At 45.4% G+C, this 18,618-nt stretch overlaps 1 protein-coding gene across 2 annotated transcripts in view; it reads left to right on the top strand.

The window, feature by feature from the left end:
• LOC130350851 (low density lipoprotein receptor adapter protein 1-B-like) overlaps positions 1 to 18,618 on the top strand; it is a 46,654-nt gene that overhangs the window by 12,940 nt on the left and 15,096 nt on the right. For both annotated transcript variants that reach the window (XM_056554893.1, XM_056554894.1), the window contains exons 3-8: positions 8,436 to 8,548; positions 13,645 to 13,759; positions 13,841 to 13,913; positions 15,642 to 15,716; positions 15,827 to 15,882; positions 15,967 to 16,016. In XM_056554893.1, coding sequence (XP_056410868.1) covers positions 8,436 to 8,548; positions 13,645 to 13,759; positions 13,841 to 13,913; positions 15,642 to 15,716; positions 15,827 to 15,882; positions 15,967 to 16,016 — 482 coding nt within the window. The remainder of the gene's footprint in view (positions 1 to 8,435; positions 8,549 to 13,644; positions 13,760 to 13,840; positions 13,914 to 15,641; positions 15,717 to 15,826; positions 15,883 to 15,966; positions 16,017 to 18,618) is intronic.

An 18,618-nucleotide genomic window follows, 5' to 3' on the forward strand; every position in this document is an offset into this window, starting at 1 on the left:
TGGCTTTAGGGGACGGGGAGTACAGGCAGAGGGGATGTTAGGGGATGGGGAGTACAGGCAGAGGGGATGTTAGGAGATGGGGAGTACAGGCAGAGGGGGCGTTAGTGGATGGGGAGTACAGGCAGATGGGATGTTAGGGGACGGGGAGTACAGGCAGAGGGGGCGTTAGTGGATGGGGAGTACAGGCAGATGGGATGTTAGTGGATGGGGAGTACAGGCAGATGGGATGTTAGGGGACGGGGAGTACAGGCAGAGGGGGCGTTAGTGGATGGGGAGTACAGGCAGATGGGATGTTAGAGGACGGGGAGTACAGGCAGAGGGGGCGTTAGTGGATGGGGAGTACAGGCAGATGGGATGTTAGGGGATGGGGAGTACAGGCAGAGGGGACGTTAGGGGATGGGGAGTACAGGCAGAGGGGGCGTTAGGGGACGGGGAGTACAGGCAGAGGGGGCGTTAGGGGACGAGGAGTACAGAGTGGGGCGTTAGGGGACGGGGAGTATAGGTAGACGGGGCGTTAGTGGATGGAGAGTACAGGCAGATGGGATGTTAGGGGATGGGGAGTACAGGCAGATGGGATGTTAGAGGACGGGGAGTACAGGCAGAGGGGGCGTTAGGGGACCAGGAGTACAGAGGGGGGCGTTAGGGGACGGGGAGTACAGGCAGAGGGGGCGGTAGGGGACGGGGAGTACAGGCAGAGGGGGCGTTAGGGGACGGGGAGTACAGGCAGAGGGGGCGTTAGGGGACGGGGAGTACAGGCAGAGGGGATGTTAGGGGACGGGGAGTACAGGCAGAGGGGGCGTTAGGGGACGGGGGGTACAGGAAGAGGGGGCGTCAGGGGACGGGGGTACAAGCAGAGGGGGCGTTAGGGGACGGTGGCTACAAGCAGAGGGGGCGTTAGGGGACGGGGGGGTACAGGCAGAGGGGGCGTTAGGGGACGGGGGCTACAGGCAGAGGGGGCGTTAGGGGACGGGGGGTACAGGCAGAGGGGGCGTTAGTGGATGGGGGTACAGGCAGAGGGGGCGTTAGGGGACGGGGGTACAGGCAGAGGGGGCGTTAAGGGACGGGGGCTACAAGCAGAGGGGGCGTTAGGGGACGGGGGCTACAAGCAGAGGGGGCGTTAGGGGATGGGGGGTACAGGCAGCGGGGGCGTTAGGGGACAGGGGTACAGGCAGGGGGGGGCGTTAGGGGACGGGGGGTACAGGCAGAGGGGGCGTTAGTGGACGGGGAGTGCAGACGGGGTGATGTTAGTGGACGGGGAGTACAGGCAGAGGGGGCGTTAGGGACGGGAGTACAGGCAGAGGGGATGTTAGGGGACGGGGAGTGCAGACGGGGGTGATGTTAGTGGACGGGGAGTACAGGCAGAGGGGGCGTTAGGGACGGGAGTACAGGCAGAGGGGATGTTAGGGGACGGGGAGTGCAGACGGGGGTGATGTTAGGGGACGGGGAGTACAGGCAGAGGGGACGTTAGGGGACGGGGAGTGCAAGCGGAGAGGATGTTAGGGGACAGGGAGTGCAAGCGGAGAGGATGATAGGGGATGGGGAGTGTAGACGGGGGTGATGTTAGGGGACGGGAAGTGCAAGCGGAGAGGATGTTAGGGGACGGGGAGTGCAAGCGGAGAGGATGTTAGGGGATGGGGAGTGCAAGCGGAGAGGATGTTAGGGGACGGGGAGTGTAGACGGGGGTGATGTTAGGGGACGGGGAGTGCAAGCGGAGAGAATGTTAGGGGACGGGGAGTGCAAGCGGAGAGGATGTTAGGGGACAGGGAGTTCAATCAAGGGGGGGTGTTAGGGGACGGGGAGTGCAGGCGGGGGTGATGTTAGGGGGTGGGGAGTGCAGACGGGGGGGACGTTAGGGGATGGGGAGTGCAGGCGGGGGTGATATTAGGGGACGGGGAGTGCAGATGGGGGTGATATTAGTGGACAGGCAGTGCAGACGGGGGTGATGTTAGGGGACGGGGAGTGCAGGTGGGGGTTTTGTTAGGGGACGGGGAGTGCAGGCGAGGGTGCTGTTAAGGGGACAGGGAATGCAAGCGGAGGTGGCTGCCATGGCCGGGGGTGGACAGGGAGAGTGAGCCCTAAACTGACCCTAGAAAAACTCTCGCTGCCTACTTGCCCATCCACCCTAAACGGTGAATCGACAACTTGGAGCCGGTCCCTCCCTGCACTAAAGTGCAGTGGGCGTAAAAACAAAATACATAGTTGGTCACAGGCCAGAATTAGAACGGAAAAACTACCAGACAATCAGATATACCAGACAGAATATAAACTCACAAAGAGGGCAGAATATAGTATACTAACAAACAGTTCATAAACCGGAACCAAGATAAACGGCAGATATGAATATATGTACTAGACTAGGTATGCAACAAGTCTACAGCAGAATCCAGGAGATGCAGGGGATGAACGGAAGAACTGAATGCAAAAACACCACACTGATCAGGAACATAGAACACTGTTCACACTGGAACTCAAAATAAAAACAAACTGGACACCCCACTCCACAAAAGGAGTAGACAGCATAATAAAGCCAAATAGACTACCAGTCAGTGGGCACACTCCAACGTGTGATCAGGATGCTGACCCAGTAGGAAACAGAAATATAAAACACGAAACACAGGACTAGAACCAGATGAGTCTGAATAGACTCCAAGATATCAAACAGGAATAAATACATACAGAGCACAGGTAACACTAGACTAGAACCGGATGAGTCTGAATAGACTACAAGATACCAAACAGGAATAACTGCATACAGAGCACAGGTAACTAGCAAGACTCAGACAGTGTGAACACAGACGAAGCAGAAAGGACACACAAATCCTAAAAACCGACAGATGTAACACAGACTAAAATCTACAATAAACAAGACTATTTAACCATGGCTAAAACTAAGCTAATATCACAAGATAAATACAACCAGGAGAACTCTGGTTTAAATAGACCCATCCGAGTTCTCATTGGTTCAGAGCATTAACCATTCCCTATCCTAGGGAGAATAGTGAACTGCTCAGAACATCCTAGAGTGTGAATACTCACCTAAACAGAAAAATACAAAAACAAGTAAACGGACATTACAGTGGCGTTGGGAGACAGGGAGTGCAGGCTGAGGGGCCGTTGGGGGATAGGGGGCACAGGATGTGCAGGCAGGAGAGATGTTAGGGGATGGTTTTAGGGACTTGATTTTGCAGGCGGGGGTGATGTTAGGACGGGCAGTGCAGGCAGGGGGTGGTGATAGAGGATGGAGAGTGCAGGTGCCGGGGTTGTTCGGAGATGGGGAGTCCAGGCGGTGCTGGTGTTAGGGGACGGGGAGTGAAGGAGGGATGGGACTTTGGGGGACAGAAAGTGCAGCCAGAGGGGTTATTTGGGGATAGGGAGTGCAGGCAGGGGTGGTGTTGGTGGACGGGGTTAGTGCAGGTGGGAGGGTGCTTGACGTTGGGGGACAGGGAGTGCAGGAAGGGGTGTAAGGCGATAGGGAGTGCAGAAGGGGTGATGTTAGAGGATGGGGAGTGCAGACAGGGGTGATGTTAGGGGACGGGGAGTGCAGACAGGCGTGATGTTAGGAGACGGGTAGTGCAAGCAGAGAGGATGTTAGGGGATGGGGAGTGCAAGCGGAGAGGATGTTAGGGGATGGGGAGTGCAGACGGGGGCGATGTTAGTGGATGGGGAGTGCAAGCGGAGGGGATGTTAGGGGACGGGGAGTGCAAGTGGAGAGGATGTTAGGGGATGGGGAGTGCAAGCGGAGGGGATGTTAGGGGATGGGGAGTGCAGATGGGGGTGACGTTAGGGGACAGGAAGTGCAGACGGGGGTGATGTTAGGGGACGGGGAGTGCAGACGGAGGTGATGTTAGGGGATGAAGAGTGCAGACAGGGGTGATGTTAGGGAACGGGGAGTGCAAGCGGAGAGGATGTTAGGGAATGGGGAGTGCAAGCGTAAAGAATTTTAGGGGACAGGGAGTGCAAGCGGAGAGGATGTTAGGGGATGGGGAGTGCAAGCGGAGAGGATGTTAGGGGACAGGGAGGTCAATCGAGGGGGGTGTTAGGGGACGGGGAGTGCAGGCGGGGGTGATGTTAGGGGGCGGGGAGTGCAGACGGGGATGGTGATAGGGGATGGGGAGTGCAGACAGGGGTGATGTTAGGGGACGGGGAGTGCAGACGGGGGTGGTGATAGGGGATGGGGAGTGCAGACAGGGGTGATGTTAGGGGACGGGGAGTGCAGGTGGGGGTAATGGTAGGGGACGGGAGTGCAGATAGGGGTGATATTAGGGGACGGGGAGTTCAGATGGTGGTGTTGTTAGGGGATGGGAAGTGCAGACGGGGGGGATGTTAGGGGACGGGGAGTGCAGGCGGGGGTGATGTTAGGGGACGGAGAGTGCAGACGGGGGTGATGTTAGGGGACGGGGAGTGCAGGCAGGGGTTTTGTTAGGGGACGGGGAGTTCAGGCGAGGGGGCTGTTAAGGGGACAGGGAATACAAGCGGAGATGGCTGTCATGGCCGGGGGTGGACAGGGAGAGTGAGCCCTAAATTGTCCCTAGAAAAACTCTAGCTGTCTACTTGCCCATCCACCCTAAACGGTGAATCGACAACTTGGAGCCGGTCCCTCCATGCACTAAAGTGCAGTGGGCGTAAAAACAAAATACATAGTTGGTCACAGGCCAGAATCAGAACAGAAAAACTACCAGACAATCAGATATACCAGACAGAATATAAACTCGCAAAGAGGGCAGAATATAGTATACTAACAAACAGTTCATAAACCGGAACCAAGATAAACGGCAGATATGAATATATGTACTAGACTAGGTATGCAACAAGTCTACAGCAGAATCCAGGAGATGCAGGGGATGAACGGAAGAACTGAATGCAAAAACACCACACTGATCAGGAACATAGAACACTGTTCACACTGGAACACAGAACAGAAACAAACTGGACACCCCACTCCACAAAAGGAGTAGACAGCATAATAAAGCCAAATAGACTACCAGTCAGTGGGCACACTCCAACGTGTGATCAGGATGCTGACCCAGTAGGAAACAGAAATATAAAACACGAAACACAGGACTAGAACCAGATGAGTCTGAATAGACTCCAAGATATCAAACAGGAATAAATACATACAGAGCACAGGTAACACTAGACTAGAACCGGATGAGTCTGAATAGACTACAAGATACCAAACAGGAATAACTGCATACAGAGCACAGGTAACTAGCAAGACTCAGACAGTGTGAACACAGACGAAGCAGAAAGGACACACAAATCCTAAAAACCGACAGATGTAACACAGACTAAAATCTACAATAAACAAGACTATTTAACCATGGCTAAAACTAAGCTAATATCACAAGATAAATACAACCAGGAGAACTCTGGTTTAAATAGACCCATCCGAGTTCTCATTGGTTCAGAGCATTAACCATTCCCTATCCTAGGGAGAATAGTGAACTGCTCAGAACATCCTAGAGTGTGAATACTCACCTAAACAGAAAAAATACAAAAACAAGTAAACGGACATTACAGTGGCGTTGGGAGACAGGGAGTGCAGGCTGAGGGGCCGTTGGGGGATAGGGGGCACAGGAAGTGCAAGCGGAGAGGATGTTAGGGGATGGGGAGTGCAGACGGGGGCGATGTTAGTGGATGGGGAGTGCAAGCGGAGGGGATGTTAGGGGACGGGGAGTGCAAGTGGAGAGGATGTTAGGGGACGGGGAGTGCAAGCGGAGGGGATGTTAGGGGATGGGGAGTGCAGATGGGGGTGATGTTAGGGGACAGGAAGTGCAGACGGGGGTGATGTTAGGGGACGGGGAGTGCAGACGGAGGTGATGTTAGGGGATGAAGAGTGCAGACAGGGGTGATGTTAGGGAACGGGGAGTGCAAGCGGAGAGGATGTTAGGGGTTGGGGAGTGCAAGCGGAGAGGATGTTAGGGGATGGGGAGTGCAAGCGTAAAGAATTTTAGGGGACAGGGAGTGCAAGCGGAGAGGATGTTAGGGGACAGGGAGGTCAATCGAGGGGGGTGTTAGGGGACGGGGAGTGCAGGCGGGGGTGATGTTAGGGGGCGGGGAGTGCAGACAGGGATGGTGATAGGGGATGGGGAGTGCAGACAGGGGTGATGTTAGGGGACGGGGAGTGCAGACGGGGGTGGTGATAGGGGATGGGGAGTGCAGACAGGGGTGATGTTAGGGGACGGGGAGTGCAGGTGGGGGTAATGGTAGGGGACGGGGAGTGCAGATAGGGGTGATATTAGGGGACGGGGAGTTCAGATGGTGGTGTTGTTAGGGGATGGGAAGTGCAGACGGGGGGGATGTTAGGGGACGGGGAGTGCAGGCGGGGGTGATGTTAGGGGACGGAGAGTGCAGACGGGGGTGATGTTAGGGGACGGGGAGTGCAGGCAGGGGTTTTGTTAGGGGACGGGGAGTTCAGGCGAGGGGGCTGTTAAGGGGACAGGGAATACAAGCGGAGGTGGCTGTCATGGCCGGGGGTGGACAGGGAGAGTGAGCCCTAAATTGTCCCTAGAAAAACTCTAGCTGTCTACTTGCCCATCCACCCTAAACGGTGAATCGACAACTTGGAGCCGGTCCCTCCATGCACTAAAGTGCAGTGGGCGTAAAAACAAAATACATAGTTGGTCACAGGCCAGAATTAGAACGGAAAAACTACCAGACAATCAGATATACCAGACAGAATATAAACTCACAAAGAGGGCAGAATATAGTATACTAACAAACAGTTCATAAACCGGAACCAAGATAAACGGCAGATATGAATATATGTACTAGACTAGGTATGCAACAAGTCTACAGCAGAATCCAGGAGATGCAGGGGATGAACGGAAGAACTGAATGCAAAAACACCACACTGATCAGGAACATAGAACACTGTTCACACTGGAACACAGAATAGAAACAAACTGGACACCCCATTCCACAAAAGGAGTAGACAGCATAATAAAGCCAAATAGACTACTAGTCAGTGGGCACACTCCAACATGTGATCAGGATGCTGACCCAGTAGGAAACAGAAATATAAAACACGAAACACAGGACTAGAACCAGATGAGTCTGAATAGACTCCAAGATATCAAACAGGAATAAATACATACAGAGCACAGGTAACACTAGACTAGAACCGGATGAGTCTGAATAGACTACAAGATACCAAACAGGAATAACTGCATACAGAGCACAGGTAACTAGCAAGACTCAGACAGTGTGAACACAGACGAAGCAGAAAGGACACACAAATCCTAAAAACCGACAGATGTAACACAGACTAAAATCGGGCACTGCAGGCAGGGGGTGGTGATAGAGGATGGAGAGTGCAGGTGCCGGGGTTGTTCGGTGATGGGGAGTGCAGGTGGTGCTGGTGTTAGGGGACGGGAAGTGCAGGTGGGATGCGACTTTGGGGGACGTAAAGTGCAGCCAGTTATTTGGGGATGGGGAGTGCAGGCAGGGGTGGTGTTGGTGGACGGGGTTAGTGCAGGTGGGAGGGTGGGTGACGTTGGGGGACAGGGAGTGCAGGAAGGGGTGTAAGACGATAGGGAGTGCAGGCGGGGTGATGTTAGAGGATGGGGAGTGCAGGTAGGAGTGGCGTTAGGGGACGGGGAGTGCAGGTGGGAGGGGGGTTGAGTGCAGGTGGGAGACGGGTGACATTGGGGGACAGGGAGTGCAGGTGGGGGTGATGTTAGAGGATGGGGAGCGCAGGTAGGAGTGGTGTTAGGGGACGGGGAGTGCAGGTGGGAGGGGTGTTAGGTGACGGGGAGTGCAGTTGGGAGGGGTGTTAGGTGACGGGGAGTGCAGGTGGGAGGGGTGTTAGGTGACGGGGAGTGCAGGTGGGAGGGGTGTTAGGTGACGGGGAGTGCAGGTGGGAGGGGTGTTAGGTGACGGGGAGTGCAGGTGGGAGGGGTGTTAGGTGACAGGGAGTGCAGGTGGGAGGGGTGTTAGGTGACGGGGAGTGCAGGTGGGAGTGGTGTTAGGTGACGGGGAGTGCAGGTGGGAGGGGTGTTAGGGGACGGGGAGTGCAGGTGGGAGGGGTGTTAGGTAACGGGGAGTGCAGGTGGGAGGGGTGTTAGGGGACGGGGAGTGCAGGTGGGAGGGGTGTTAGGTGACGGGGAGTGCAGGTGGGAGTGGTGTTAGGTGACGGGGAGTGCAGGTGGGAGGGGTGTTAGGGGACGGGGAGTGCAGGTGGGAGGGGTGTTAGGTAACGGGGAGTGCAGGTGGGAGGGGTGTTAGGGGACGGGGAGTGCAGGTGGGAGGGGTGTTAGGTAACGGGGAGTGCAGGTGGGAGGGGTGTTAGGGGACGGGGAGTGCAGGTGGGAGGGGTGTTAGGTAACGGGGAGTGCAGGTGGGAGGGGTGACATTAGAGGACGGGTAGTGGTGCAGGAATGGCAGGGCAGTGGTGGTGAACAGTATTATGGACAGTTTTGCTGATTTCTCCTCAGGCTCGGGCAAGTGCAAAACAGCTGCAAAAAGTCATATTGACTGTAACGCCGCATAGTATCACTATACAGGACGCTGCGACTACACAACAGATCGAGTATGTGTCCATATACAGGTGAGCTGTACCCTATATACATATCACCTATACAGTATACAGATATACAAATGAGACCTGCACTATATATCACCTATACAGTATACAGATATACAAATGAGACCTGCACTATATAGATATCACCTATACAGTATACAGATATACAAATGAGACCTGCACTATATGCATATCACCTATACAGTATACAGATATACACATGAGACCTGCCCTATATACATATCACCTATACAGTATACAGATATGCACATGAGACCTACCCTATAGACATATCACCTATACAGTATACAGATATACAAATAAGACCTGCCCTATATACATATCACCTATACAGTATACAGATATACCAATGATACCTGTCCTATATACATATCACCTATACAGTATACATATATACACATGAGACCTGCCCTATATACATATCACCTATACAGTATACAGATATGCACATGAGACCTACCCTATAGACATATCACCTATACAGTATACAGATATACAAATGAGACCTGCACTATATACATATCACCTATACAGTATACAGATATACAAATGAGATCTGTCCTATATACATATCACCTATACAGTATACAGATATACAAATGAGACCTGCACTATATACATACCACCTATACAGTATACAGTATACAAATGAGACCTGTCCTATATACATATCACCTATACAGTATACAAATGAGACCTGCCCTATATACATATCACCTATACAGTATACAGATATACAAATGAGACCTGCCCTATATACATATCACCTATACAGTATACAGATATACAAATGAGACCTGCACTATATACATATCACCTATACAGTATACAGATATACAAATGAGACCTGTCCTATATACATATCACCTATACAGTATACAGATATACAAATGAGACCTGTCCTATATACATATCACCTATACAGTATACAGATATACAATTGAGACCTGCACTATATACATATCACCTATACAGTATACAGATATACAAATGAGACCTGCCCTATATACATATCACCTATACAGTATACAGATATACAAATGTGCCCTGCATTATATACATATCACCTATACAGTATACAGATATACAAATGAGACCTGCACTATATACATATCACTTATACAGTATACAAATATACAAATGAGCCCTGCCCTATATACATATCACCTATACAGATATACAAATGAGACCTGCCCTATATACATATCACCTATACAGTATACAGATATACAAATGAGACCTGCCCTATATACATATCACCTATACAGTATACAGATATACAAATGAGACCTGCCCTATATACATATCACCTATACAGTATACAGATATACAAATGAGATCTGTCCTATATACATATCACCTATACAGTATACAGATATACAAATGAGCCCTTCCCTATATACATATCACCTATACAGATATACAGATATACAAATGAGACCTGCCCTATATACATATCACCTATACAGTATACAGATATACAAATGAGACCTGCACTATATACATTTCACCTATACAGTATACAAATATACAAATGAGCCCTGCCCTATATACATATCACCTATACAGATATACAAATGAGACCTGCCCTATATACATATCACCTATACAGTATACAGATATACAAATGAGACCTGCCCTATATACATATCACCTATACAGTATACAGATATACAATTGAGACCTGCACTATATACATATCACCTATACAGATATACAGATATACAAATGAGACCTGCCCTATATACATATCACCTATACAGTATACAGATATACAAATGAGACCTGTCCTATATACATATCACCTATACAGTATACAGATATACAAATGAGACCTGTCCTATATACATATCACCTATACAGTATACAGATATACAATTGAGACCTGCACTATATACATATCACCTATACAGTATACAGATATACAAATGAGACCTGCCCTATATACATATCACCTATACAGTATACAGATATACAAATGTGCCCTGCATTATATACATATCACCTATACAGTATACAGATATACAAATGAGACCTGCACTATATACATATCACTTATACAGTATACAAATATACAAATGAGCCCTGCCCTATATACATATCACCTATACAGATATACAAATGAGACCTGCCCTATATACATATCACCTATACAGTATACAGATATACAAATGAGACCTGCACTATATACATATCACTTATACAGTATACAGATATACAAATGAGATCTGTCCTATATACATATCACCTATACAGTATACAGATATACAAATGAGCCCTTCCCTATATACATATCACCTATACAGATATACAAATGAGACCTGCCCTATATACATATCACCTATACAGTATACAGATATACAAATGAGACCTGCACTATATACATTTCACCTATACAGTATACAAATATACAAATGAGCCCTGCCCTATATACATATCACCTATACAGATATACAAATGAGACCTGCCCTATATACATATCACCTATACAGTATACAGATATACAAATGAGACCTGCCCTATATACATATCACCTATACAGTATACAGATATACAATTGAGACCTGCACTATATACATATCACCTATACAGTATACAGATATACAAATGAGACCTGCCCTATATACATATCACCTATACAGTATACAGATATACAAATGAGCCCTGCCCTATATACATATCACCTATACAGTTTACAGATATACAAATGAGACCTGCCCTATATACATATCACCTATACAGTATACAAATGAGCCCTGCCCTATATACATATCACCTATACAGTATACAGATATACAAATGAGCCCTGCCCTATATACATATCACTTATACAGTATACAGATATACAAATGAGACCTGCACTATATACATATCACCTATACAGTATACAGATATACAAATGAGACCTGCACTATATACATATCACCTATACAGTATACAGATATACAAATGAGACCTGTCCTATATACATATCACCTATACAGTATACAGATATACAAATGAGACCTGTCCTATATACATATCACCTATACAGTATACAGATATACAAATGAGACCTGTCCTATATACATATCACCTATACAGTATACAGATATACAAATGAGACCTGTCCTATATACATATCACCTATACAGTATACAGATATACAAATGAGCCCTGCACTATATACATATCACCTATACAGTATACAGATATACAAATGAGCCCTGTCCTATATACATATCACCTATACAGATATACAAATGAGACCTGCACTATATACATATCACCTATACAGTATACAGATATACAAATGAGACCTGCCCTATATACATATCACCTATACAGTATACAGATATACAAATGAGACCTGTCCTATATACATATCACCTATACAGATATACAAATGAGACCTGCACTATATACATATCACCTATACAGTATACAGATATACAAATGAGACCTGCACTATATATATATCACCTATACAGTATACAGATATACAAATGAGACCTGCACTATATACATATCACCTATACAGTATACAGATATACAAATGAGACCTGCCCTATATGCATATCACCTATACAGTATACAAATATACAAATGAGACCTGTCCTATATACATATCACCTATACAGTATACAGATATACAAATGAGCCCTGCCCTATATACATATCACCTATACAGTATACAGATATACAAATGAGCCCTGCCCTATATACATATCGCCTATACAGTACACAGATATACAAATGAGACCTGCCCTATATACATATCACCTATGCAGTATACAGATATACAAATGAGACCTGCCCTATATACATATCACCTATACAGTATACAGATATACAAATGAGACCTGCACTATATACATATCACCTATACAGTATACAAATGAGCCCTGTCCTATATACATATCACCTATACAGTATACAGATATACAAATGAGACCTGCCCTATATACATATCACCTATACAGTATACAGATATGCACATGAGACCTACCCTATATACATATCACCTATACAGTATACAAATATACAAATGAGACCTGTCCTATATACATATCACCTATACAGTATACAGATATACAAATGAGACCTGCACTATATACATATCACCTATACAGTATACAGATATACAAATGAGACCTGTCCTATATACATATCACCTATACAGTATACAAATATACAAATGAGACCTGTCCTATATACATATCACCTATACAGTATACAAATATACAAATGAGACCTGTCCTATATACATATCACCTATACAGTATACAGATATACAAATGAGACCTGCCCTATATACATATCACCTATACAGTATACAGATATACAAATGAGACCTGTCCTATATACATATCACCTATACAGATATACAAATGAGACCTGCCCTATATACATATCACCTATACAGTATACAGATATACAAATGAGACCTGCCCTATATACATATCACCTATACAGTATACAGATATACAAATGAGACCTGTCCTATATACATATCACCTATACAGTATACAGATATACAAATGAGACCTGCCCTATATACATATCACCTATACAGATATACAAATGAGACCTGCCCTATATACATATCACCTATACAGTATACAGATATACAAATGAGATCTGTCCTATATACATATCGCCTATACAGTATACAGATATACAAATGAGACCTGCACTATATACATATCACCTATACAGTATACAGATATACAAATGAGACCTGCACTATATACATATCACCTATACAGTATACAGATATACAAATGAGATATGTCCTATATACATATCACCTATACAGTATACAGATATACAAATGAGACCTGCACTATATACATATCACCTATACAGTATACAGATATACAAATGAGATCTGTCCTATATACATATTACCTATACAGTATACAGATATACAAATGAGACCTGCACTATATACATATCACCTATACAGTATACAGATATACCAATGAGCCCTGCCCTATATATCACTTATACATTATACATATACACATAGTACACTCCACTATATACAGGTGACCCCTATAGAATATCTCTATACATTATATACAGTCACATATTTGCTAGTTCTCTTGATTTTACAGAATTTCTTACTGTACGACGGATAAAGTTCAGAATAAAGTTTTTGCCTATGTGGCCCTGAACGAGTCTAACGGGGCCCTGGAGTGTCACGCCTTCCTGTCCTCCAAGAAGAAGCTGGTAGGTTCAGCCTGACGGTGGGGGAAGGGGGAAGGAAAGGTGGCATATTACCCAGCATGCTCTGCTCTCTCTCTCTCTCAGGCGCAGACGGTGACTCTGACGGTGGCGCAGGCCTTCATGGTGGCTCTAGACCTGTGGCAGTCCAATAAGGAGGGTACGGTATCTGGAGGATGAGCTTCTCCTCCCCTATCACTGATGTCATGCGCCATAATCTGGGCGGAGCATGCATTATAATCTGGATGAAGCATGCGCTATAATCTGGATGAAGCATGCGCTATAATCTGGATGAAGCATGCGCTATAATCTGGATGAAGCATGCGCTATAATCTCGATGAAGCATGTGTCGTAATCTGGATGAAGCATGCGTCGTAATTTGGATGAAGCATGCGCGGTAATCTGGATGAAGCATGCACTATAATCTGGATGAAGCATGCACTATAATCTGGGCGGAGCATGCACTACAATCTGGGTGGAGCATGCACTATAATCTGGGCAGAGCATCCACTATAATCTGGGCGGAGCATGCACTATAATCTTGGCAGAGCATGCACTATAATCTGGGCGGAGCATTCACCATAATCTGTGCGGAGCGTGCACCATAATCTGGGCGGAGCATGCACTATAATCTGGACTGAGCATGCACTATAATCTGGGCAGAGCATGCACTATAATCTGGGCGGAGCATGCACTATAATCTTGGCAGAGCATGCACTATAATCTGGGCGGAGCATTCACCATAATCTGTGCGGAGCGTGCACCATAATCTGGGCGGAGCATGCACTATAATCTGGACTGAGCATGCACTATAATCTGGGCGGAGCATGCACTATAATCTGGACGGAGCATGCACTATAATCTGGGCGGAGCATGCACTATAATCTGGGCAGAGCATGCACTATAATCTGGGCGGAGCATGCACTATAATCTGGACTGAGCATGCACTATAATCTGGGCGGAGCGTGCACTATAATCTGGGCGGAGCGTGCACTATAATCTGGGCGGAGCGTGCACTATAATCTGGGCGGAGCGTGCACTGTAATCTGGGCGGAGCATGCACTATAATCTGGGCGGAGCGTGCACTGTAATCTGGACTGAGCATGCACTATAATCTGGGCGGAGCATGCACTATAATCTGGACGGAGCATGCACTATAATCTGGGCGGAGCATGCACTATAATCTGGGCAGAGCATGCACTATAATCTGGGCGGAGCATGCACTATAATCTGGACTGAGCATGCACTATAATCTGGGCGGAGCATGCACTATAATCTGGGCGGAGCGTGCACTATAATCTGGGCGGAGCGTGCACTATAATCTGGGCGGAGCATGCACTATAATCTGGGCGGAGCGTGCACTGTAATCTGGGCGGAGCGTGCACTATAATCTGGGCGGAGTGTGCACTGTAATCTGGGCGGAGCGTGCACTGTAATCTGGGCGGAGCGTGCACTGTAATCTGGGCGGAGCGTGCACCATAATCTGGGCGGAGCGTGCACCGTAATCTGGGCGGAGCGTGCACCATAATCTGGGCGGAGCGTGCACCATAATCTGGGCGGAGCGTGCACCGTAATCTGGGCGGAGCGTGCACCATAATCTGGGCGGAGCGTGCACCGTAATCCACATCACACAGAACGAGCTCTGAGCTGAGCAGTCATGACCGGCTGATCCAGAGTAATAGATCAGCAATAACTTTTCTCATTGGCCATTTTATGATCATGTTCCCTTAGGTGATCTCTAATGTTACATGTCAAGTGACCACGAAATTCGAAGGGGGGCAAATACTTATTCCTAGCACTGTAATGATGATGGGTAGGGGAAGCCATGACTTGTGTCACCACCTGGTGTGACGCTCCGTGATCCCACATTTCTTTTTATTCTAATTAGGGAAGCCAGACTCCACCCCCAGACTACACGAGACGGCCATTACACCAAGCTTAGGAGCCGCGGGGCCCCGTCCAGGTATGATGTGACATGACTCTGCATGCAGCCTGTGTACTTCAGTGGAGGAGGGGGTGGGGATTAGGGATTGTAGCCCCTCCTCCTCCTGACTTTATCCTATGATATTACAGGTGACTGTGATGCGATGGACGGATCCTGTGTTTCAGGGAAGAGCGTTCTCCACAGGGTGGGTACAGGTGGTGCAGCACATGGGGTGGGGGATAGAGGCGTCCTGTATACATGGCGGTCATTATATCCATCTGCTTCTCAGGATGAAGAAGACGAGGAAGATGATGATGACTTTGATGAAGATTTCTCAAGGTCAGTACCCCTCCCCCACTCCACTCTTCTTAGTGATATTGGTGACTACCCTGATGGCGGCCATTATGCCGAATCCATGAGAAAAGGCTGAACGTGGAACTGGGGGGGACTGTGAGTCCATGATATTAGGAAAAATACAGTGAAAATAAGTGATAATGTCTGTGAGAGTCATCGACCCGTCATCTACGTGAACCCATCTGTATTTAAAGGAAGATAGAGAGTAGAGGGGTTAATGGGACTTACTGTGAAAGTCTATGGTGGTGCCTTCCTGCCCATTCTCCACCGCCCCTGACGTTTTGGCACTCTTTGGGTCTTCACTGCTATCTACTTCCTCATCTCGACATATAGATAGATATAAATACTGGTCTGAGAAATACAAGATGTATATAGAACATAGATATACATACTGGTCTGAGAAATATAAGATGTATATATAGATGTAGATAGAACATAGATATACATACTGGTCTGAGAAATACAAGATGTATATAGAACATAGATATAAATACTGGTCTGAGAAATACAAGATGTATATAGAACATAGATATACATACTGGTCTGAGAAATACAAGATGTATATAGAACATAGATATAAATACTGGTCTGAGAAATACAAGATGTATATAGAACATAGATATACATACTGGTCTGAGAAATACAAGATGTATATAGAACATAGATATACATACTGGTCTGAGAAATACAAGATGTATATAGAACATAGATATACATACTGGTCTGAGAAATACAAGATGTAAATAGAACATAGATATACATACTGGTCTGAGAAATACAATATGTATATAGAACATAGATATACATACTGGTCTGAGAAATACAAGATGTATATAGAACATAGATATACATACTGGTCTGAGAAATACAAGATGTATATAGAACATAGATATACATACTGGTCTGAGAAATACAAGATGTATATAGAACATAGATATACATACTGGTCTGAGAAATACAAGATGTAGATAGAACATAGATATACATACTGGTCTGAGAAATACAAGATGTATATAGAACATAGATATACATACTGGTCTGAGAAATACAAGATGTATATAGAACATAGATATACATACTGGTCTGAGAAATACAAGATGTAGATAGAACATAGATATAAATACTGGTCTGAGAAATACAAGATGTAGATAGAACATAGATATACATACTGGTCTGAGAAATACAAGATGTAGATAGAACATACATATACATACTGGTCTGAGAAATACAATATGTAGATAGAACATAGATATACATACTGGTCTGAGAAGTACCAAATATAGATAGAACATTGATATACATACTGGTCTGAGAAATACAAGATGTATATAGAACATAGATATACATACTGGTCTGAGAAATACCAAATATAGATAGAACATAGATATACATACTGGTCTGAGAAATACAAGATGTATATAGAACATAGATATAAATACTGGTCTGAGAAATACAAGATGTATATAGAACATAGATATACATACTGGTCTGAGAAATACAAGATGTATATAGAACATAGATATACATACTGGTCTGAGAAATACAAGATGTATATAGAACATAGATATACATACTGGTCTGAGAAATATAAGATGTATATATAGATGTAGATAGAACATAGATATACATACTGGTCTGAGAAATACAAGATGTATATAGAACATAGATATAAATACTGGTCTGAGAAATACAAGATGTATATAGAACATAGATATACATACTGGTCTGAGAAATACAAGATGTATATAGAACATAGATATAAATACTGGTCTGAGAAATACAAGATGTATATAGAACATAGATATACATACTGGTCTGAGAAATACAAGATGTATATAGAACATAGATATACATACTGGTCTGAGAAATACAAGATGTATATAGAACATAGATATACATACTGGTCTGAGAAATACAAGATGTAAATAGAACATAGATATACATACTGGTCTGAGAAATACAAGATGTATATAGAACATAGATATACATACTGGTCTGAGAAATACAAGATGTATATAGAACATAGATATACATACTGGTCTGAGAAATACAAGATGTAGATAGAACATAGATATACATACTGGTCTGAGAAATACAAGATGTATATAGAACATAGATATACATACTGGTCTGAGAAATACAAGATGTATATAGAACATAGATATAAATACTGGTCTGAGAAATACAAGATGTATATAGAACATAGATATACATACTGGTCTGAGAAATATAAGATGTATATATAGATGTAGATAGAACATAGATATACATACTGGTCTGAGAAATACAAGATGTATATAGAACATAGATATAAATACTGGTCTGAGAAATACAAGATGTATATAGAACATAGATATACATACTGGTCTGAGAAATACAAGATGTATATAGAACATAGATATAAATACTGGTCTGAGAAATACAAGATGTATATAGAACATAGATATACATACTGGTCTGAGAAATACAAGATGTATATAGAACATAGATATACATACTGGTCTGAGAAATACAAGATGTATATAGAACATAGATATACATACTGGTCTGAGAAATACAAGATGTAAATAGAACATAGATATACATA

Source organism: Hyla sarda, unplaced genomic scaffold, assembly GCF_029499605.1.
Source record: "Hyla sarda isolate aHylSar1 unplaced genomic scaffold, aHylSar1.hap1 scaffold_951, whole genome shotgun sequence".
Taxonomy (NCBI): Eukaryota; Metazoa; Chordata; class Amphibia; order Anura; family Hylidae; genus Hyla; species Hyla sarda.